At 42.1% G+C, this 24,867-nt stretch overlaps 1 protein-coding gene across 1 annotated transcript in view; it reads left to right on the top strand.

Annotated features, from left to right (window-relative positions):
* The first annotated feature begins 2,027 nt into the window (after positions 1-2,027).
* RHOJ (ras homolog family member J) overlaps positions 2,028-24,867 on the top strand; it is a 154,030-nt gene continuing 131,190 nt past the window's right edge. The window contains exon 1 of the mRNA XM_082242632.1: positions 2,028-2,632. Within this exon, the coding sequence (XP_082098758.1) occupies positions 2,455-2,632 (178 nt within the window). The 5' untranslated portion in view covers positions 2,028-2,454. The remainder of the gene's footprint in view (positions 2,633-24,867) is intronic.

The following is a 24,867-nucleotide window of genomic DNA, read 5'->3' on the forward strand; positions in this document are numbered from 1 at the left end:
CAGGCTTGCCTTTATCTAGGTGGCAGCTCACTTCATCGTAGAAGGTTTATAGATTGGTTTGGCAAGAACAATTTTTCATGAATCCATGCTGATTACTACTAATAATACCATTTTCATTACTAAAGTCTTGTATGTGGTCCCTTAACCTCCCCTCCAAAATCTTGCAGACTACTGATGTTAGGCTGACCGGCCTATAGTTATCCGGGATATATCTCGGCCTTTTATTAAATATTGGTACCACGTTGGCTTTTTTACAATCGCTTCTCGGCCTTTTGGCTAAGATCAAGTGTAGTATCTGTTCTCATCAGTTGGTATGGAACCTGATGGTTAGTATCGGTGGGGGCCGAAATGAACCAGGGCGCTCCGGAACTACCGGGGGACTGGGAAGTAAGCCACATCAGAGAAAGCCGGAGGGGTCCATTGCCTTCTGATTTGAATGGGTCCGCCCCTATCAGTTTAAAGAGAGTGGGAAAGACGGTGGCGGCAATCACATTGGCTAGTACTGCTCCTGGATATAATTGGTGAGGAATGGCGGATGGCGGTGGGAGAGCCTTTCCTCCTGGGTTGAATCTAGCCTTGCAAAAGGCTTGTCCCCAGTTGAAGGTAGGTTCTCCCTAAGCCGTCCAAAGCTCCAAACCTCCTGGTAGGCAAGGGCTACACTGGGTCTGGCCTTGGGCCGAGATAGAAAAAGCCCGTAGTGTATGTGCCCCTGGGGTGGCAGCCCAGGGGTGCCTTAATTCTCACTGGTGAGGGGCAGCTCGCCTTGAGTTTTTCGGCACCATGGTCACTGCACCTACACACTTTTTCAGCACCTGCCTCTTGGGCAAGGCCTTTTGGCTTCGACCAGAGGAATTTTTATTCCGGCCGGAAGGCCTGCCTTTGTATTTTCACCTCTCCACTCCTCCTTCCCCATCTTTTTGTTTGTGTGTATTTTTCTTTGTAGTGTGTCACTTCACTTTCACTCTTCTCTTCCTGCACGATGAGTACGCTGTGGGTCTCTGGGCCTACCTTGAAAGTCTTGGTAGGGGGTGGACATGGCCTTCTGGCTTAGTTCGCCCTCTCCCATGGGGTCTCCCTTCGGGGGAGCCCCACCCAGTACTTGGGGTGGGCTGTTTCGGCAGTCCCCCTGGAGAACGGGGTTTGCCAGGTTTCGGCCAGGCAAACCATAGGAAGTACCTCAGTCCCTGTCAGGAGTCTTGCGCCCCGGGGGATCAAGGTATAGGTCCAACCTCTTCGGAGGCCAGACCATTCGCACACCCTGTGCAGTTTTTGTGTGTTCACGTTTGCGTGTGTGCACTTTTTTTGCACCGGGTGCTAAGTCTTTTTGAGTGTGATTCACACGCTTCGGGCCAAAAAAAAAAAAAAAAGAGTGAAAAAACCCAGTGCTCTTCTATTAGGCCAGCGTGCTTCTTTAGCATCATTGATTCAATCGGCATATGGAAACGAAGCAGTTAAACAAGTCTGCCTAAGACAAGGGTCTTCAAACTATGGCCCTCCAGTTCAATGAACTACAATTCCCAACATGCCTTGTCATGTCTGTGAATGTCAGAGTTTTACAATGCCTCTTTTGGGATGTGTAGTTCCACAACAACTGGAGGGCCGTAGTTTGAGGACCACATCCAGCTCTTCTATTAGCCCCAGCGTGCTTCTTTAGCATCATCGATTCAGTCTGCGTATGGAAACGAAGCAGTTAAGCGAGTCTGCTCCTTTCAGCTCTGTGCCTTTTGCTGTTCTAACAGTGTGATTAGAAGACTGCAGTGACATCATTAGTCTCTCTCCAGCCAGGATAAGAAGGAGGAAGTCTAACTCAGAGCCTGCAGTGGGACCTCTAGTGTTTTTCTAACTCCAAGTCCTGGCAAAGTTCCTGTACAGTGCAAACACACACAGAGCTCCCATTGTTTCCTACAGTTCACCAGCCCACTGATCCTAATATGGAATTCAGCAGGAAACCCATGATTTCCTGACACTGAGCAAGCCCAAGAAAGAAAGATTAAAAAAAAAAAAAAAAAAAAAAAATCACTTTGGTAAAAAAAAAGCCTTGTGCTCTCCCCTTCCATAGTAGAAGCTGGAGACAAGTGGAGGCTGGGGGGTGGTGGATAAGCCGCAAGCTCTGATTTCTGTGGTCAGCCTACTGCAGGGACAAGTGACGTCCAAGCGTTTAATTCCCCCGCTGCGATGCACAAACACTGAGCGCCGTGTGTGTGTGTCAGAACCAGGGAAAGTCTGTGAACTGTAGAGATGAGGGGTCTCAGCATCTGCCTGGAAAATGCAGCACCATCCAGCAAAGTATGATCAGTAGAGGATATTGCAACAGAATGTGCAGCATATAATGATTTCCTGATCTGCACTCTCTCAAGGGGGCATTAGGAAAAGAAAAAAAAGAAACTTGGATCTCGGCGTTCGTTCTTTTCTCCTTTTCGTGGGCTCAAAGAGGCGCCTGCGTCAGCTGGAGAGATGGATGGGAGAGAGGAAGGTGACAGCCCGGGGACTGGCAGCATGAACAGCATGAAGAGGATGCTGAAGTGTGTGGTGGTCGGAGACGGGGCTGTTGGGAAAACTTGTCTGGTGATGAGTTATGCCAATGACGCCTTTCCTGAGCAGTATGTGCCTACCGTGTTCGACCACTATGCAGGTAAGTCGCTGTACTTCAAGGGAATCTGTATTGTCTTCTAGTCTTTACATACGTGTGCTTAGTGGGGTCAGCTTAGTTGAAATAACCTTATCAATGCATTGTATTGTCTTCTAGTTTTTTGATACGTGTTTTTAGTGGGGTCGCTGGGCACAGGACTGCATAATACACAGAGTGCTGGGCACAGGACTGCATAATACACAGAGCGCTGGGCACATGACTACATAATACACAGTGCTGAGCACAGGACTACATAATACACAGAGCGCTGGGCACAGGACTGCATAATACACAGAGTGCTGGGCACAGGACTACATAATACACAGTGCTGAGCACAGGACTACACAATACACAGAGCGCTGGGCACAGGACTGCATAATACACAGTGCTGAGCACAGGACTACATAATACACAGAGCGCTGGGCACATGACTACATAATACATAGTGCTGAGCACAGGACTACATAATACACAGAGCGCTGGGCACAGGACTACATAATACACAGAGCGCTGGCACAGGACTACATAATACACAGAGCGCCGGGCACAGGACTACATAATACACAGAGCGCTGGGCACAGGACTACATAATACACAGAGTGCTGGGCACAGGACTACATAATACACAGAGCGCTGGGCACAGGACTACATAGTACACAGAGGTGGGCACAGGACTACATAATACACAGAGCGCTGGGCACAGGACCACATAATACACAGAGTGCTGGGCACAGGACTACATAATACACCGAGCGCTGGGCACGGGACTACATAATACACAAAGCGCTGAGCACAGGACTACATAATACACAGCGCTGGGCACAGGACTACATAATACACAGAGCGCTGGGCACAGGACTACATAATACACAGAGTGCTGGGCACAGGACTACATAATACACAGAGCGCTGAGCACAGGACTACATAATACACAGAGCATTGAGTACAGGACTGCATAATACACCGAGCGCTGAGTACAGGACTGCATAATACACCGAGCGCTGAGTACAGAACTGAATAATACACAGAGCGCTGAGCACAGGACTACATAATACACAGAGCGCTGAGTACAGGACTGCATAATACACCGAGCGCTGAGTACAGGACTGCATAATACACCGAGCGCTGAGTACAGGACTGCATAATACACCGAGCGCTGAGTACAGGACTGCATAAAACACAGAGCGCCGAGCACAGGACTACATAATACACAGAGCGCTGAGCACAGGACTACATAATACACAGAGTGCTGAGCACAGGATTACATAATACACAGCGCTGGGCACAGGACTGTATATTACACAGAGCGTGGGCACAGGACTGCATAGTACACAGAGTGCTGGGCACAGGACTGCATAATACACAGAGTGCTGGGCACAGGACTACATAATACACAGCGCTGGGCACAGGACTACATAGTACACAGAGGTGGGCACAGGACTACATAATACACAGAGCGCCGGGCACAGGACTACATAATACACAGAGCGCTGGGCACAGGACCACATAATACACAGAGCGCTGGGCATAGGACTACATAATACACAGAGCGCTGGGCATAGGACTACATAATACACAGAGCGCTGGGCACAGGACTACATAATGCACAAAGCGCTGAGCACAGGACTACATAATACACAGTGCTGGGCACAGGACTACATAATACACAGAGCGCTGGGCACAGGACTACATAATACACAGCGCTGGGCACAGGACTACATAATACACAGAGCATTGAGTACAGGACTGCATAATACACAGAGCGCTGAGCACAGGACTACATAATACACAGAGCGCTGAGCACAGGACTACATAATACACAGAGCGCTGAGTACAGGACTGCATAATACACCGAGCGCTGAGTACAGGACTGCATAATACACCGAGCGCTGAGTACAGGACTGCATAATACACCGAGCGCTGAGTACAGGACTGCATAAAACACAGAGCGCCGAGCACAGGACTACATAATACACAGAGCGCTGAGCACAGGACTACATAATACACAGAGTGCTGAGCACAGGATTACATAATACACAGCGCTGGGCACAGGACTGTATATTACACAGAGCGTGGGCACAGGACTGCATAGTACACAGAGTGCTGGGCACAGGACTGCATAATACACAGAGTGCTGGGCACAGGACTACATAATACACAGCGCTGGGCACAGGACTACATAGTACACAGAGGTGGGCACAGGACTACATAATACACAGAGCGCCGGGCACAGGACTACATAATACACAGAGCGCTGGGCACAGGACCACATAATACACAGAGCGCTGGGCATAGGACTACATAATACACAGAGCGCTGGGCATAGGACTACATAATACACAGAGCGCTGGGCACAGGACTACATAATGCACAAAGCGCTGAGCACAGGACTACATAATACACAGTGCTGGGCACAGGACTACATAATACACAGAGCGCTGGGCACAGGACTACATAATACACAGCGCTGGGCACAGGACTACATAATACACAGAGCATTGAGTACAGGACTGCATAATACACAGAGCGCTGAGCACAGGACTACATAATACACAGAGCGCTGAGCACAGGACTACATAATACACCGAGCGCTGAGTACAGGACTGCATAATACACCGAGCGCTGAGTACAGGACTGCATAATACACCGAGTGCTGGGACAAAACTGGGGACAGACTTGGTCTGGGGACAGTGTTGTCAGTCCGGGACTGTCCCCGGGAAACCGGGAACGTCTGGTCACCTTAGCTTAGTGGAAATAACCTCATCAATGTATGTTTATTGCATTGTATTGTCTTCTAGTTTTTTTAAAAATGTGTGCTTAGTGGGGTCAGCTTAGTGGGAAAAAAACCTTGTCAATGCATTTTATTGTCTTCTAGTTTTTAGTTACGTGTGTTTAGTGGGGTCAACTTAATGGAAATAACCTTATCAATGCCTATTTAATGCATTGTTTTGTCTTCTAGTTTTTAGATACATGTGCTTAGTGGGGTCAGCTTAGTGGAAATAACCTCATCAATGCGTGTTTAATGCATTGTTTTGTCTTCTAGTTTTTAGATACGTGTGCTTAGTGGGGTCGGCTTAGGGGAAATAAACTTATCAATGCGTGTTTAGTCCATTGTTTTGTCTTTTAGTTTTTAGATACGTGTGCTTAGTGGGGTCAGCTTAGTGGAAATAACCTTATCAGAGCGTGTTTAATGCATTGTATTGTCTTCTAGATTTTAGATACATGTGTTTAGTGGGGTCAGCTTAGCGGAAATAACCTTATCAATGCGTAATTAATGCATTGTATTGTCTTCTAGTTTTTAGATACGTGTGCTTAGTGGGGTCAGCTTAGTGGAAATAACCTTATCAGAGCGTGTTTAATGCATTGTATTGTCTTCTAGATTTTAGATACGTGTGTTTAGTGGGGTCAGCTTAGCGTAAATAACCTTATCAATGCATAATTAATGCATTGTATTGCCTTTTAGTTTTTAGATACGTGTGCTTAGTGGGGTCAGTTTAGTGGAAATAAACGTATCAATTCATGTTTAAAGCATTGTATTGTCTTCTAGTTTTTAAAAACGTGTGCTTAGTGGGGCCAGCTTGATGGAAATAACATTATCAATGCGTGTTTATTTGTTAAATACATATTTTTATGTGTAATGTATAAATCTATGTGTGTGGGTGAACCCCCTATCTATTTATTGTGTAGAAATGCTGCACTGTCTTAGTAGTAGTTGCGTTACTGTTTTTTTATCTCTAGAGGTCTGTTCAGACCAACTAAGAACCCTCCCTGTAGGCAGCTTATCCTGTAATTCATTTGCTCTCAGTGGTTGTTCAGTAAAGCTGGATACACACTATACAACTTTTGTTGTTAGATTTCCTTTAGATTTACCTTTTCTATGTAGTGCAAGGGCCGGCCTGACTGCATACAAAGTGAAAGTGTTTAGATTTGACCTCATATTATATGGTTTTGGTAATTCTAAAGGAAAAAATCTAAAGATAATTGTATATTGTGTATCCAGCTTTACCGTTACCCGACTGCCCGCCGCAGTTATATGGCGGCAGGCAGCCACTCCCAGGCAAATCGCAGTACATGTACGCCGCTCATGAGTACGAGGCTAGGGGGCTCGTCAGCGGGGATTCCGGTGCCTGACACCCCCGATCGTTCCTCGCTGAGAGACAAGGACGGTCGGCTGTTGTAAACACCGCTGACCGTTCTTCCCCCTGCAATGATTATAAAGCCACTGTGATCCTTCTATATAGGAACACAGGTCTCTATGGTCATTTCAGAAGCCACGCCCCCCTTAGAATCACTCCCCTAGGGTCACATTTAACCCTTTGATCACCCACAATGTTAACCCCTTCCCTGCCAGTGTCATTAGTACAGTAACAGTGCATATGTTTTAGCACTGATTACTGTAGTAATGTCACTGGTCCCCCCAAAAGTGTCAAAAATGTCAGTTAGGGGTCCGATCTGTCCACCGCAATGTCGCAGTCCCGCAAAAAATCGCAGATCGCCGCCATTACTAGTAAAAAAATAAATAAATAAAAATGACATATCTTTCCCGTAGTTAGTAAGCGCAATAACGTTTGTGCAAACCAATCAAAATACGCTTATTGTGATTTTATTTTTACCAAAAATATGTAGCAGAAAATAAATTGGCCGAAAATGTTAAAACATTTTGATTTTTACATTTTTTATTTTTTTGAGAATGTTATATAGCAGAATGTGAAAAATATTGTTTTTTTTTTTTTTTTTCAAAATTTCACTCTTTTTTTGTTTATTGCCCAAAAAATTAAAATTGCACAGGTGATCAAATACCACCAAAAGAAAGCTCTATTTGTGGGGGAAAAAGGACGTCAATTTTATTTAGGTAAAGCGTCGCACGACCGCGCAATTGTCCGTTAAAGTAACGCAGTGCAGAATTGCAAAATATGGCCTGGTCATTAAGGGGGTAAAATCCTTCCGGTCTTAAAGTGGTTAAGGGTGTTGATGCATAAAAAAAATGTAAAATTCAAAAAAAAAAAATTTCAAGTATTTATATAGTGCCACCGATTTTCACAGCACTTTACATACAGTATACTGAACATTTATACACTTTATTGTCAAAAGTATTGGGACGCCTGCCTTTACACACACAAGAACTTTAACCACTCCTGAACCGGAACGATTTACCCCCCTAATGGCCCATTTTTTTTTTGTGATACAGCACTGCATTACTTCAACTGACAATTGCGCTGTCGTGCAATGCTGTACCCTAATAAAAGCAATGTATTTTTTTCCCCCACAAATAGAGCTTTCTTTTGGTGGTATTTGATCACCTGTGGGATTTTTATTTTTTGCACCATAAACATAAATCTGCAAATTTTAGCGGGACTGTGACATTGTGGTGGACAGATCGGACCCCTAACTGACATTTTTGACACTTTTGGGGGGACCAGTGACATTACTACAGTAATCAGTGCTAAAACATATGCACTGTTACTGTACTAATGACACTGGCAGGGAAGGGGTTAACATTGTGGGTGATCAATGAGTGGGTGATCAATTGCGGGTGATCAAAGAGCGCTGGGCACAGGATTGCATAATACACAGAGCGCTGGGTACAGGACTGCATAATACACAGAGCACTGGGCACAGGACTAAATAATACACAGAGTGCTGGGTACAGGACTGCATAATATACAGGGTGCTTGGCACAGGACTACATAATACACAGAGCGCTGAGTACAGGACTGCATAATACACAGAGCACTGGGCACAGGACTACATAATACACAGAGCATTGGTAATAGGACTACATAATACACAGGGCGCTGGGCACAGGACTACATAATATACATTGGGGGTGTTAGGCATAGAGTGCAGGATTCAGAGGTTTGCTATGCACAGAGGACACTTCTGCCCCCGAATTATTTCTGCAGCCACCTCTTAGCCCTTCCCCCACAATAGCTAAACTCTCCATCTCTTCATGCATCAGCTCTGAACCCCTGCTCCCCCACTGCCCTCACCTGTGTACAAACAGACCCCCCCCCCCCCCCCCATCTACTCATCTCCCGTTCTCTGCCCTCCACACAGTAAATTTTTGGCTCTGCCTCTCCTCCACTGAACAGCAGCAGGAGTGGCAGTGAGATTGTCCAGTAGGGGGCGTCTGCATCTGAGCCACCAGGCTGTTTCTCAGCCAGCATGGAATGCACTGTCTACAATAATCCGGCCCTGAATCCGGGGACAAAACCGGGGACAGACTTGTACCGGGGACAGTTTCCTCAATCCAGGGACTGTCCCCGGAAACCGGGAATGTCTGGTCACCCTATCCTACTCTCCCCTATGGTAAAATCGTGTGAAAACGGACTGCCTGTCCATTTTCACTCAATCTTATCAGATCTGATTCTCCAGACGGATGGAAAATAGGGTCACCATCCGTCTGGATTTGGCTGATTGGATCGGATAACAGCGGTTGTCACCACTGGCAACTGCCGCTCCATAGGGGTGAATGGAGGGTCCGATCAGGTCCGCATAAAAAACTGACAGGAGAACCTGATTAGACCGCCCATGTGAAAGGGCCCTAAGTGTAAAGCACCATGGGCCCACCTCCTATGGGATGTCACTACTGAAACTGCGCATTCAGTACAATGGTACAGAGCTGACGCTGTCATGTTTGCATCATTGCAAACCAACCTGCATTGGGGAACAGGTGGATAAGACTCTGTGTCAGGTGACTAGACAAAAGGCAAGTATTGGTGGAGAGCTCCAGAGGGCAAGAGAATGGGCGCAGGGGTCTGTTATATTACATCAAGAAAAAAGTTAAAAAATTATAAAAATATGTATTTTCTGCAAAATTACTATAGCTGACAATTAAAGGGTAACTCTGTTTTCATAGAAAAAAGCATAGCAAATAAAATAATAATAATAATAATAATAATATAACATATATACAAGCTACACAAACCATATTATACAACTACCTCTCCTTTTTAATCTGCAGCTGCTGTAACTTTCTGTAAAGCTCAATGCAATTTGGCTATCTTGTATCTTGAGGTGTTCTGTACACCATTGGTGGACACAATGCCCCCAGAAATGTAATTTCCTGCTTCTCTGATTGGTTTACTGATTTTCAGAAGTCTACACTACACGAAACAAAATAGAATCAAATTTTCAGGTATGTACAGATTCAGGGTAGCAGGGGGTAGTTTAAGTCAAGGGGTGGGGGGCAAGCATACAGTTATATTAGAAGGATTGTACTTATATTTGATCTGAAGTGATGATGTGTATTGTGATCAACTATGTCAAGTTAAGGGCCCATTCGCTCCCAAAATGCAGTTCGCTCTAACATGCTCATTTCCATGCATTGAGATACAGTGCATTAGGCAGCCCTTTCATTTTCAAAGTAGATCCTGCTTGTGCAACCCACAAAGCATTTCTATCTGCGAGCTTTGGGATGTTACAGGACACTGATGCCTGCATTGGGGTGCAATTAACAATGAATCAAAATGCACTGTAACCCAAATATACATTACTGTGCACTGTCATAACACGTATTGCAACTTGCTGTGTAGTAACTCTACCTAGGCAATGTAGTTGACAGCTATATTGTGTCAGATAATAAAAAAGGGTTCAGTAACTAGTAAATAAATAATCTTTGACTATAAATCAATATCAATAAATATAAAACCATTTTAATTGTGTGTGTGCTTTGTGGTGTGAAGGAACCCTACACTCGCATTCAAATATGAGCGTTTTGTAGCTTGGAGCTCCAAAACGCTCAACATCCAAAATCTTATGTTTGTCAATGGTGGCCATTCACATATGAGTGATCGATATCTAATGCTCCTAAAGCTACATGAGCTACTTTTGAGGCAGAATTGGACTATTTTAGACCAAAAGACGTTAATGAAAATGCACTTTTCTTGCGTTTTTAAGACTTTTTTTAAGCCTGTAAGTTTTCACTAGCGGCAAGCACTGACTCACTTCTGAAAAGCACTCCATGCTTGCATCAAAACAATTACGCACCCACAACTGGTGAGCACAACTCCACTTTCCACATGGAGCAGTACCAGCAGTGGGTAGCTTTGCGGAAAATGGAGTTAAAGGCTAGCTGGGCGCGGTGGCGTGGGAAAGGCGCGGCTGCATTTTTTTACTTATATACCTTAACTATAGTATATATTTTATATGCGGCCCGAGAAAATTTCTCTACACTCAATGTGGCCCAGAGAAGCCAAAAGGTTGGACACCCATGCTCTAAAGGTTGCTTAACAGATGCTGCGTCCAGCAGCCTTAGGTGAGGTTAACAGACAGGCAGTTGCCGGCGCATAGATAAATGTCTCTCCCAATGGCCTGAATTGACATGTTGATTATCATTTCGAATAAAGCTCCTGAAACATTTGTGCATGGAGGTAGGAATGAAGCTGATTGCTCTCTTACACAACATGGATTGTAATTTAGGTATTTGTGGCATTTCTGGTATTGGCTGGGGGCATATTTGTGGCGTATTTATTGAATGATCCACTAAACCAGTACATTGTGGAAAGAAAAGGTAAATTTACAGAATGTTCAGTTGTCTTCCTGCTGTGTTGACAATTCGGGCTGTTTTCCAGCTCATTACCCTTTATTGAATAATAACTAAATAATGGCAATCATAAAAAGTAAATGATACCTAACTGGATTTTAGGGATTTAAAACATTTTATTTTGTCTTAGGTAAAGTGGGAAAGGGTAACAGTCTTCCCAGGTTTTTATTACTTTCTACCTTTTTTTTTACTCTCTATGGTTGACATTTTCCCTCACTTCCTGTCAGGACAGGAAGTAACGTGTTACCTCTCCAATGGAAAGACACAGAAGATAGTGAGGAAAGGTTGACTTCTGGTTTTTATAACTGTCAGTACCTTATACCCCATCCCCCATGTCCCCATCTCTCCATTTCTTGTACTGGCGTCACTGGGATGGGAAAACTTCCCCAATGGAGTCTAAAAGTTAATAAATAAATAAAATGCCTAAAGTTAGGCTTTAAAACAAACCTTTAACTGAACCAAATGGGGTATCAGGGGCGTAACTGCAGGGGTTGCAATTGCAACCGAGCCCTATGCTCCAGGGGGCCTGTGCGGCTCCCCTGTACACCTGGATAGGAGGGTTGGCGGGGGCAGCATGTAGAGAAATCACTGTCCTCCTTTTTCCTCCTGGTTCCTCGGTATGCTGCCCCCGCCACTCCTCTTATCCAGTTCACTTGTGTTCTGCTGTCTCTGGGCCCCTGTGTGCTCCCCTTGTTCTCCCCCCCACTGTGCTGCCCCCCCCACTGTGCTCCCTTTCCTCTCCTGTCGGCTGCTGCAGGGGATGTCACAATACAGAACCAGGAAGGGGTCGGTAAATATGTAATTTACCAGCTCCTTACTTTTCTGAATGGACAGAGTCATAGTCAGTGACATTGTAAAAAACCACCGTGGGGAGGACCCAAGATGGCAGGAAGGGGGCCCACTGCAGAAAGGGTCCCACTGTGGGACCGTAATAAAGGACCCCGCATTGAGAGTAATCAGTGGGAAGAGCCCCAGGCTTGAAGGGAAGGGCCCCGGCCAGGGGTCCGGGGGGGCCCTTCATGGTTTCTTGCTCCGGGGGCCCTGAAGGTTCTAGTTACGCCTCTGTGGGGCATAGTAAGGCAGGACAACAAAATATTTACCTCCACTTAAAAATTGTCTGCATATTGGGAAAACTATTAAATCGTTCAAATTTTACTGTGTGTCACTCTGCTTAAGATATTATATGGTATGCTCAAATTGAACAGAGTATGGAAGGTTCATCACAGTGATGGAGGAGAGAGCACAGGTGAATAGATACTATTTTGGACTTCTTTTAATGTTCATTCTGCTTACATGTTTTATATGTAGTCATGGTGTCACTATGTTTTCTGATGTTTTGATGTTTTTCATGATGTTTTCTTATGATCTGTACTGCACAAGTAAGCTATAGCTCTCATCATCACAACGTACTTTACTACATCTTCTCCACCACCATATTTCTGCCAATTGTTTTCTACCTCCCTGACTCTATGTATCTACCAATTGTTTTTTTTCCTTCCCGACTTGAAAAGTATCACTAGAACAATTGTGGTGCACCCTGGACAATTAAATGTTCTCAGCCTAGTGTCTACAAAAGAGTTTAGGTGATCAGTGGTGGACCAGTTCTAGGTCAACATCCAACACTGATGTCACCAGCTTGCGTTTACTTTTAACACCCTGATGATGATCCAAAAGGGTTGGGGTTCTGTGCAAATGTACAAGCACTATGTCTGCCTCTTGTTCTCTAAAATGCACTGAAAGAAATATTGGAATTGAGACAAAAGAATAAAAAAGGTAGCATCTACTATGTGTATTACATATTAGAACTAAATAATCAATATATTGCATCCAGCACATACAGTATGTGCTTAGAAAAGGGTGATTACCACAATTAAAACTGTAGCTGCATTGTTTTTGAGAATAATGCTACCTTAACCCCTAATAATCTCCACTGGATGTTTCCTTGGTCCAAAAGTTTCCCATGTCCCCCTTCTAGCTCTAATAACCAATCACTGGCTGCAGGAGGAAATGGTGGGGTTGTGGTTAAACATCAAGAGCAGGATCGTTATAATAGATGGGCTGGGAACAGAGGATGATGAAAGAAAAGTAGAGTGCTCTATAATTACTGTATATATGTATTTTTCTTTTTTTTCCGAAAACCAAAGTGTTTCAAGGTTCTTAAATTTCTTTTCTTCAGGGTGATGAGAGGAGCAGTATTCTGTAAACACGTCAATTAAATATACTACTAGTTGTGACTGACAAGATGTCACATTTTAGGATGTGGTCTTTTATGCTTCATGTGACATACTTATTTTTCAAATTTAAACAATATAACCAACAGAGTTTTAGGCATTCCTATTACAATAGTATTTCTTTTGTTGTTGTTGTTTTTTTCTTTAAAAAAAGGTAGGGAGGAGATGGGTTACAATATCGGAGTTGGTACAATATTCTTCACACAATAGAGTAGTTTGGCAACAGGGACTGTCGGGTATCAACTAGAAGTAGGAAAACATTATTTATGGTTAGGGTGGGTGGGGAAAGGGCTGTGTGGGTTTGGATTTACTAAGACTTGCAGTTAGATGTTGCACAGGCTAAATGCCCAATGTATGCCCAATGTATTGCACAGGCTAAATGCCCAATGTATTGCTTTCTCCATTTAGGAAGGTAGACTGGTATGTGGAAAATGAACTTTGTTGTTGATGCGTGCTATGGTTAGGGTTGGGGGGGTGGCATTGGAGGGTGGATGTGGTGGGTAATCTAAGAGGTGGAATGGGGCTAGTTGTTGGAAAAGGAGGGGGATAGAGAAGGGAGATTAGTTTGAAATTTTAAGCTGGGTTTTAGAGCTTTGGATTGAGGGGAGGGGGATTCAGAATTTTATATGCGGTAACAAAGCTAGTTTTCACTGTGGATAAAAACATGAATAGTAATAAACCAGGATGATTATTACACATAAGTACCAGCTTGGGAAACACTAGGATCCCCATCTGTAAGGTGTACAAGGTTCCGGAGTTAATAATACTGAATACGAAAGTGAAAAAAGGTGGGAAAAAGACAGTATGAACAAACAAGAGACTGGTGTAGTACGTTGGATAGGGGGAATGAAGAGGAAAGCCCAATGTGTGCCACCGCACAGGACTATGGTGTACATAAAGGTGGCTTAATGGGTATATAATGAAAGTTTCAGCAGGGTACTGTCAAACTCAGATATTATGGCTCGTTTCCACTGAGCTTTCTTGTACGGTTCGGTACGGTACGCTATTTATGCCGTTTCCATTATGAATGGTACCCTAATTCCGAACCGTACCGTACCACTTTTTTGGTACCCTTTCGTTTGGATACCAAGCACATTAGTATCGTACCAACAGGGTGGAGCTACACTCTGCAGAACTTTGATTGGTTGACAGAGAATCGTCTATCACAGCTTTCCTGCTACACCACGCCTATCATGAAATGGTACTATTGGCAGTGGAAACGCAATGTGTACCGTTCCGAACCAAACCGTACTGAACCGAACCGTACCGTACCACTCAGTGGAAACGAGGCATTAGTAAATTATCCAAATATCCACACTTTTTTGAATTTGCCCATTGATTCACCTAGGATAACCATTTCTCCTTAACCAAGTACAAGTCCAGTGTTTAACTTGGGCAGTTGTGGATTGTTTGGACCAGCGTGCATTAGCAAAGGTTTGCTTTGCAGCTGGTTACATAGTTACATAGTTTGTGAGGTTGAAAAAAGACTGTCCATCCAGTTCAAGCTGGTAAAATAAAGGCTAGCAGCCAGGTTTTATTTTCTCATAAAGTTAAGGTTTTTAAGTGTAGTATAATTTAAAAAGGGGTAAATAGGGTGGCAAAAGGGGTAAATGGGTTGGTAGTCCAAAATCTTTGAACCCATGGACAGTCCCACCAAATGTATTTATGAGTTCACACCAAACTACAACACCTAAAGAAAAGGTTTGATGTTCCAGGCTGAATTTTCTTCAGTCTCTGTGGGACATGGTATAATTTTAAATATGACTGCCTTTATAAGGCACTCTCTTGTTTTTATGTTCTGTATTTCAGTAAATGCTTATGGTAGCCATAAGTCAGCAAGACACGCCTTTAAACTAAATAGCATTTACAGTGCACCAGTGTGTACAGGGCTTTAGATCGAAACCAGAAAGCAACTAAAGAAATGAAAAAAAAAAAAAAAGTAAAGTAAATATAATGTACCCTACTATCTGTTTCTCAATGCTAGCAGCAAAATACCTCATATGCACTGGTGTATGAATTTATGCCCCAAATATTCTTGTCACAAAAAATGTTTCTAGCATCACGCATGTACACGCGTTTACACGTGTGCATATGGCGTTGGGCGTGGATGCATTCTACTGGTTATAATATTATTTATTCTGGCTACTGGCATACATTTACCCTCATACACAAACAAATTATGCTCATAAGTTCCTCTATGAACACAGCTTTGGTGCATTTTTTTTGCCTTTAATGTTGCTTCATTGGTGTCTTTGTTTCCTCCATCCAGAATGGAGACAAACTAAGATAGAATGTGTGCTACTTGCCAGATCACCAGGTGAAAATAAAAGAAGAAAAGTCTAAAAAAAATAAATAAACTAATGCAGCCACTATATCTAAGAATTGCTAAGCTGCAATATATTACATTATTTTGTTTAATACAGCTTTGAAGGATAACTATATTTTCATATAGTTATTCTTTTAGTTAGCCCCCTCCATACTTATCTGTCCATGCTCTTCCAAGGCCCACAGGGAGTTGCACAACTGCCACTGCAAACAATTTTGGCTGGTCCTTCGCTAAAATCCCAATAACTCCTGTAGAATAAATTTAGACAGCTTCTTCATATGAATGAATCCGATGTGTACAGAAGAAATGAGGGAGAGATAGTTTCCAAAAGAATCTGTAAAGATTTTGGTAGATTAACATGGACCTTACAGGGGCGTGGGCAGTGTATAAAACATTAGGGTAGTGCTGGAGGGGCAATTTAACAGATAATAATACAAAAGTATACTATACAGTAATCCCCCGCTACATCGCGGTTCAGTTTTTGCGGTCCCGGTAATTCGCGGTTTTTTTTGTAATGTTATTTTACTATATAAATCATTAAAAATGAAATATTTTTGTGTTTTTCATAGCTCTTGCTCTGTCTCTTAGTATCTTTTATGTGTTTAAATGAGTTTCTATTGTTTTAAAAGTGTGTTAAAAGACCTTAAAATGCTTTTACACATACAGTGACAGTAAAAAAACATGCCTACAATGCATTTTAATAGGGTTTTTCTATTTCGCGGAATTTCACTTTTCGCGGCTGGGTCCGGAACGTAACCCCCGCAATGGAGGGGGGTTTACTGTATTGGTAATCCTATTTTTAGAAAAGTCTACATTTGGCTTGTTACTTTCTCATTCTGAACCTTTCCATAATTCTAAACCTAAGCACACAGTGCTGTCACACGGAGTGGATGTTTCTGCTCTGTATAAAGTCCTCGCTGTCAGGACTCAGTGATTTGTCTAAGGAGCGCAGAAGCAGCCTCACTGTCAGATAAAGCAATGAGCCGTGGAAAAGCTCGCAGAACATGAGGGAACCTTAGACACCTGAAAGCTAAATAAGCATACTGCATTTGGAGTATGCAAAAATATTTTATAAGGAAATGAAGGCATGTGCAAACACCTTTAGGTTAAAGCCCACTCCAGCCAACAATTTTTTTTAGCTTTCGATGCAGTGATGAAGGTATAGAAGCCTTGTTAGGTTATTTGTGGTCTGTGTCCCCCAATGGGGTCATTTTCCCTTCAGTTCTTGCCTGAAATCCGTCTGGTGAGATCACAGACTGCAACAAACACTTTTTTCTGTAAAATGGGGAACATCTGTCAGGTTATTATTACTTTAGGATGTGTAGAGTCTGAGGCGCTGAATCTTCTGTTACATCTGATAAAAGTGATAAAAGACAAGACCAGTTTATTGAGCCTATTAGCTCTGGCTAAGCTGCTTTTATAAAACAAGGTGCCACTTAAAGGGTGCCTTGGGCAGGATCCAAATATTGAAGATGTAAAAAGAGCGCAATACCATTGTTCATTAAATCAAAGATGGGTATTATTATTTTATTATTAAGGTTAGGTACAACACCCAATGCATTCCTGGCTTCTGAAGGGCTTAAAAGATATATGGACTTGGTATGATTGGGATTAATGGAAAAACGATAAACATTATAATGTTGCTGACAGTCATTAGGTACAGTAGCCCTGTAGCTCATGCCACAACTGTGGTCTGTAGGTATGGACCATTGTTTGCTCTTGGATAGGAAACTGGCTACAGGGTGGTGTTAAATAGCATGTTCTCAAAATGGTCTAGAGTGGTAAGTGAGGTACCGCAAGGCTCTGTCCTGGGACCAATTCTGTTTAATGTATTTATAAATGATATAGATGTTGGGATAAATAGCTCAATCCCAGTGTTTGCCGACAACACAAAAATTAGTAGGACAATAACATCACAGCAGGATGTAGAAACCTTACAAGAAGACCTCAATAAATTGATGGAGTGGGCAACTAGATAGCAATTGGCAAATAAGGGTTTAACATTGAAAAATGTAAAGCAATGCACTTAAGGGTTAAAAATATAAATGCAGGTGACTTACTAGGGGGAGAAGCTCTGGGGGATTCCATCATGGCGAAGGATCTGGGGGTCCTAGTAGATGACAGACTTAGCAATAGCATGCATTGTCAAGCTGCGGCAAGCAAAGCCAGCAGAATATTAGCATGCATTAAAAAAGGGATTTACTCCAGACATAAAACAATAATTCTACCACTTTATAAAACTCTGTTTCGGCCACGTCTGGAGTATTCTGTCCAGTTCTGGTCAATAATCCTCAAAAAGGATGTGCTGGAGCACGGGGGGGGGGGGGGTCAGAGAAGGGCAACAAAATGAAAAATGGGCTGGAAGACATCAAATACGAGAAACGACTACAAGCGCTAACTCTTTTCTCCCTAGGGAAGAGACCCTTACGAGGAAATATGATAGCAATTTACAAATATCTCAATGGTAATCCCTGTGTAGGTAGGAAACTATTCAGTCTCAGGGAGTGTAAGAGGACACAGGGCCACACAATGAGATTGGAAGAGAAGCGGTTTAACCTTAATCTGGGGTTTTTCACTGTCAGGGCAGTAAGAATATGGAACACTCTTCCACAATCAGTGGTGTCAACAGGATATATTGATAGTTTTAAAAGACTCTTGGACGTGAAATTTATAGAACACAATATACAGGGGTATGGGAAATAATTATCTACACCAACACACACTGCCATAGGTTGAACAGGATGGACTATTGTCTTTATTCAACCTTGCCAACTATGTAACAAAGTGCTGTCCCCCATCTACAGAGCCACTGTGCTTAATATATGTCAGCAACATCATAGCTTTTAAAATATTTCCATTTTGTCCGGGCATCCCAGGTCCATATGTCATAAGCCCTTGTAAGACTTCAGAAGCTGGAAGTGCATTGGATGTTGTATCTTACTGTAAAATCAGCAGCATCAATGTTTTCTGTTGAGACTAATGTCTGTTTTGTACTGTTATTACATTAGTCTTTACTTTTCTCAAGTCTTTTACAAAAAAAAAAACAGTCCCGGCTGAAGTGCGCTTAAAGAACAACACCAGCTTAGTTTTTTTTAATTCAACCAAAAATATTTTTATTCCACAAAAGCTTTATTTTGACATCCAAAGAATGCATAATTTAGAAAACGGAAGTTCAACATATAGATAAGATACAAATATATAGGGAAAATATACAACTAAAGCATATCCCCTATACAAAATGAAAGTTCAGATAGTGTCTGAGGAATAAAACAATACTAAGTCAACGATCAGGTTAGATAGGACTGAAGGACAATAATAATCAGTAAAAACAGACCCAAGAGGAAAAGTCAATATCACATGAAGCTGGTTGTAAGCTTCAAAGTTACACTGATTTAATCTCTTAGCTCTCTAATGCCCCCACCAAAACAGAGCTCTCGACCAGGGAACGAAGTCCAAACTAGTGGTCAAAATCAAAAACAACAGAAAAGAAGAGGGGTAGAGGAAAAAAAATAAATAAATAAGATGGGGGGTAAGGGGGGAATAAGAGTAACCCCCCAAAAAAAAAGGGGAAGGTTGACAGTGGCAACAAAATGCAGATGCATCAACATGCTGGCTTGAGCTCACAGTACTGCTGGCATGACCTGAGCTCCCAGTTCTTCTGTACACAACATAAAAGCACCCTTAGCTACAGTAAGCATAGCCCTACTTGATAAAATTAAGATACCAAATATGAAAAAAACCCAGTTTTGGGGGAAAAATATTCCCACCGTTTTTCGAGAGGTTTGGCATGCTCAGACAGCAGCAGTAGGAATTTGGCCAGCAGCAATGTAAGGAGTTGTGTGAGATTTTTTTTTTTAGAAGTTGTGCCAGGGATACTAAGATATTACTTAGAGTTAAGGCCTGGTAAGTGTCAGGAACCTTGGGGTTCCAAGGATCCTAAACTAGTAGACATAGATTCACAAGCAGAGTTGTATAAAGTACTCGAAACCCATACTTGAGTAAAAGTACAAGTGCTCGATCAAAAAGTGACTTGAGTAGAAGTGGAAGTGCTCGATCAAAAAGTGACTTGAGTAGAAGTACTAAAGTATTCAACATTTTTTGTACTTAAGTATTGCAAGTAGTTTTTTTTTAAATTTTGCTACTCAAGTACTGAAAGTAAAAGTACCAGTAGTTTTGAAAAAAAAATTGCTACTCAAGTACTGAAAGTAAAAGTACAAGTACTGTGTTATGTAGTTATTAAAGAAAGAAGTCAAAAGTTTGAACATCATATTGTTTTTTATTATTTGAAATGCAGCTTTTATTTATACATACAGTAGCTTTTATTTTCGTATGCGCTGATAATACACATGTTTTGAGCTTCATGAAACCTGCCATCTACTGTTCTGGCAGTGGTAATTTTTATAATAGTAATGAGTAACTATGCAGCACAAAAAAAAATATCGGAGTAGAAGTATTGAAATCATCGAAAAAATGTAGTAAAGTAAAAGTGGAAGTAGGAGAAAAAAATTCTACTCTAGGAAAGTACAGATACCGCCTTTCGGTACTTAAGTACAGTAGTGAAGTAGTTCTACTTAATTACTATACATCTCTGTTCACAAGTAGCATGATCCACTTATCAAAAGATTGTACCTTGGATAATAAGATAGGATAGGACCTGGTTATACTGACAGACATGCTAGGGGTACCTAGGCAAGAGTAGAAGTCAGCTTTCAGGCCCTTTTGAGAAACCAAACCACCAGGAATAACTATGAAATTTATATTCGGCTCAGAACATCCAAATTCATGAGTTTCAGTTTAAACTAACACCTTTAGAATTTCAAAATCAATTCTGCTTCTTACTCTATTGTGCTGTGGTATTATGTATCCGTAACCCACTGTGCCATTCATTTTATGTAGTTATCATTTATTATTGTATGTATTGCTGGAAATATTATTATTTGTGTTATTATCCTAATACCTTAATTATAAAAAAAAAAAAAAAGTTTTAAGAGTATCTGGAAAATCAAGTGGAATGGGCCGGCCACCCTCATTAGACTTATAATGATTATAGCAGGGGAGGTAGGGGATGGAATTGTGAATTCTGGAAAATATATTTTGCAACTGTAATCCCCAAGACATATAGGAAGTGTGTGGGTGATCCAATCCACTGGCATACATCCAAAACTAAAATATCCCAGATTAGCCAATTTGGCCTTTATAATAATTTATTTAGAATGCCAATTTCCAGTCTGCGTAGGAAAGATTTTGTAGAACAGAGATCTGAATATGACCCCAGCCACCTTAGTTCTATATATCTGCTGACCAGACGTGACAAAATAAAAAATCTGCGGCTTCTAATCCTTCCTTCCTTCTCATCTGACGGAAAAAGGTCATGAGATATAAAGGGAAATGGGATAGGAAGTGGGCTCACTGTAGATACTGTCCTGATAAAGTGTCAGGGGTGTCACAAAGCCGCCTGACCTTTTAAGACAAACAAACAATGTCATCATTACCCTGATAAGGTTAGATTTATTCCTGAGCATCCTTTTTATGTCTTGTACAAACATATACACCCTTGTAGCTTACCCTGGTTAGCATATTTGCTCTCTGGAAAGCTTTATTCTTCTGTGAATATTTTGTTTCTTTGTTATGATGTGTTTGTTTTTAGTATATAGCCAGTAGGGATAAGCTTGGGCGTGTTTTAGAAAAGATTCTAATGGCACTTTTCCACTGCAAGTACCGGCTCGGCTCTACTTGGCCCTGCTTGGCCCGGTTTGGTTTTCCACTGCATGGTACCGCATGGTACGGTGTTGGAACGTTTCGGTACGGTTTGGTATGGTTTGCTTTTCCACTAAAGTTGTACTAAAGTAAGTGGGTGGGACAACAATGATTCTCTGACCAATCAGTGGCTAGTAGTGACAAACAGTCAAGGCTGCATGCAAAGGATTGTAGGATATGGTACCAGTACGGCCCTGTTGGAACCACAACTGAGGTGGTACTGTTTAAGCGAGCCGTACCGTTCGGTTCCATGTAGAGGAAAAGCTCCGCTTTACCGTACCGTACCGAACCGGTCCAACACCGTACCATGCCGTTCCATGCAGTGGAAAAGTGCCATAAATGAACCTGTGAGGGCCCACCAAAAAGTTATCACCTGTGTGGGAGATTAATTTGCAACTTTGGCATTTCCCTTTCCGAAGACACTCATATACAGTAGCTGCCCCTTGCATATGTGTGGTTGCCGCAGATGATTGGCCAGGCAGAGATGTATAGTAACGAAGTAGAACTACTTAAGTACTGTACTTAAGTACCGAAATGCGGTATCTGTACTTTCCTAGAGTAGAATTTTTTTCTCCTACTTCTACTTTTACTTCACTACATTTTTTCGATGATTTCGATACTTCTACTCAAGTATTTTTTTTTTGTGCTGCATAGTTACTCGTTACTTTTAAAAAAATTACCACTGCCAGAACAGTAGATGGCAGGTTGCATAAAGCTCAAAAAAATGTGTATAATGTCATTTGTAAATCAGCGCATACGAAAATAAAGGCTGTGTATAATAAAAGCTGCTATACCAAATCTTTCCAATAAAAAGAAAATATGAAACAAACAAATAAATTGTGCTACAGCGCTTAAAGTGCATCAAGAAACTACTAACAAACACAACTTGGCTGTGCGAATAAAGTGCCTGTGCAATCGATATAATATCATCGTTGCCCCCAGTGCCCTGCCCACACTCCACACAGTATCAAAAATAAAGTAACATGAATGTGCTAAAGCCTAAATGCAGTGAAAATAATTATTCCCACAATGTAACAGTAAATTCAATTCATATAAAATATGACACAAAATCACAATAAAATAAGTTATGAAATAAGTTAGGTCAGGTGCGTGCAACAAGTTGAAGTGTGTAAACCTATCTATAACGAAAAGTCCATAAATGAATTCCAGTGTGCAAATCTAAAGTGTGACTTCACTTGTCAGATGCTTCCACCTCCTTCAGTGCTCGAGTGACCGATCAACACACTTAATGGTGGTGGCACTGGTGGATAGTGTCTGGGTGGCACTGTGGCACTGACTGCACTGGTTCAAAAAGCCATATATATTTAATTATTTCAATTCTCAATCACATTGGTCCTCTCCTCATAAGATATTAATAACTTAAGATTAGGTGATGAACTTCTTGGCGGCCCTGGCAGGATGACGGGGACACCCGCCACTTCTGGAGCCGAGCTGCTGTGACAAAGTGACAGCCAGGAGATCTAGTGGCTAGTAGTGCTCAACAATACCGCTTTTATATATAAAAATGAAATAAAATATACTGACTCACAATTTAGTAGTAGTAGGTAGCGTGTAGCAGTATGCAGCACAACTCAATTCAATCAATCCCACAGCCTCGCTCGCGCCGCGGCCCGCGGAATCACTGTCATGATCATCAAGTTAAGACCGCACAGGAGGAGCCATGCTGCCGTCTTCCCGCTCGAGGTCTCTGCCTCTAGACGTGTTGTGTGTCACTCAGACTCCACCCCTTAGGGCCCTCACTGAGAGGAGTTGTGACGCGGGCGGCCGGACGCGGGAGCAGGACTCGGAGCATTTTCTTCGTTATCTCACCTTCTTCTCTATGAGGTGAGTGAGGTGGACCGTGGAGAGGGCCTAATCCTTGCCATGGCAAATGTGCCATTTGAGAATCAAATAATCAATATAAAATATTAATATATTATATACACACGGGTCATGGGTGGCTTTTTTGAACCAAGAAGAGTGAGACTGACGGCTATGATGATTATCCGACCATCCATGGTCCATGGACTATAAGTGTTGTGTTGTGGTGGTGCCTGTGCTTCCTGCGGCCTGCCTCTGCCTGTGCGGCTGTGCCTGCACTGTAGTGGCCACTGGCAGTGGCACTTGACTTGAGCAAAGCAAATGAGCACCACTAGTGTGACGGACAGGTGGTGGAAGCATGTTCTGACAAGTTCTTATAATGAAAATAATATAGACAGCTTTTTGAACCAGTGCAGTGCCAGTGCTACTAAGGTGAGAGGCAGAGAGAGAGGCTATCCAGTCCACCACTTTATTGAGCAGATCACAGAAGAAAGGTGGAAGCATCTGACAGCAAGTGACAAGCACTTCTTAGATTGCACAGTGCAATTCAGTTATGGACTTTTCGTTATAAAGTTTAGTTTACACACTTAAACTTGCACCTAAATTATTCACAATCACAACTTATTTTATTGTGGTATTGTCATATATATTTTATATGAATTACATTTACATTGTGGGAATAAGTTGCACTGCATTTAGCACAGACATGTCACTTTATTTTTGATACTGTGGGCGATGATTTTGAATACAAGAAGAATATATATAATTGCAGGCACTTTATTAGCATTTTTAGCACAGCCACTTTGTTAGTAGTTTTTGATGCATTTTTCACTTTAAGCGTTGTAGGTTTAATGAAGCTGGCCTGGCACATCATCATCAATTGAGCAAATCAAATCAAACCGCGATTTAGAAGACTGCGCATGCTCCTGTTCTGCCTTTTGATCAGCTGAAAAGATGGACGAACCAAAAACACCAACTTCCACCCCTGGCCCTTCAACTTCAAGTGATCTGCCTGGCTGTGAGAGTGAGGAAGCTCAGGAAGGAGACCACCCCTGGCTTTAAAAGGTGGATGCTTTAAAAGGGGAAGGGAGGGACATACTTTATCTGTTTTTTGTTTACAAAAGGTTACAGCCTAAGGAATTGTGATTGTCCTTTAGGTTAATCATTTGAATAAATCATTTGAAATAATAAAAAACAATATGATGTTCAAACTTTTGACTTCTTTCTTTAATAACTACATAACACAGTACTTGTACTTCTACTTTCAGTACTTGAGTAGAATTTTTTTTTTCAAAACTACTGGTACTTTTTACTTTTAGTACTTAAGTAGCAAATTTTTTGAAAAAACTACTTGCAATACTTAAGTAAAAAAAATGTTGAATACTTTAGTACTTCTACTTAAGTAACTTTTTCTGCGAGCACTTCCACTTCTACTCAAGTCACTTTTTGATCGAGCACTTGTACTTTTACTCAAGTAGAAATTTTGAGTACTTTATACAAGTCTGTGGCCAGGTGACCGCTTCCTGGTGCTCTTGTGGGTTTGGATCTTTCTCCGAAC

Source organism: Pelophylax lessonae (genome assembly GCF_965119305.1).
Source record: "Pelophylax lessonae genome assembly, chromosome: 13".
Classification (NCBI taxonomy): Eukaryota; Metazoa; Chordata; class Amphibia; order Anura; family Ranidae; genus Pelophylax; species Pelophylax lessonae.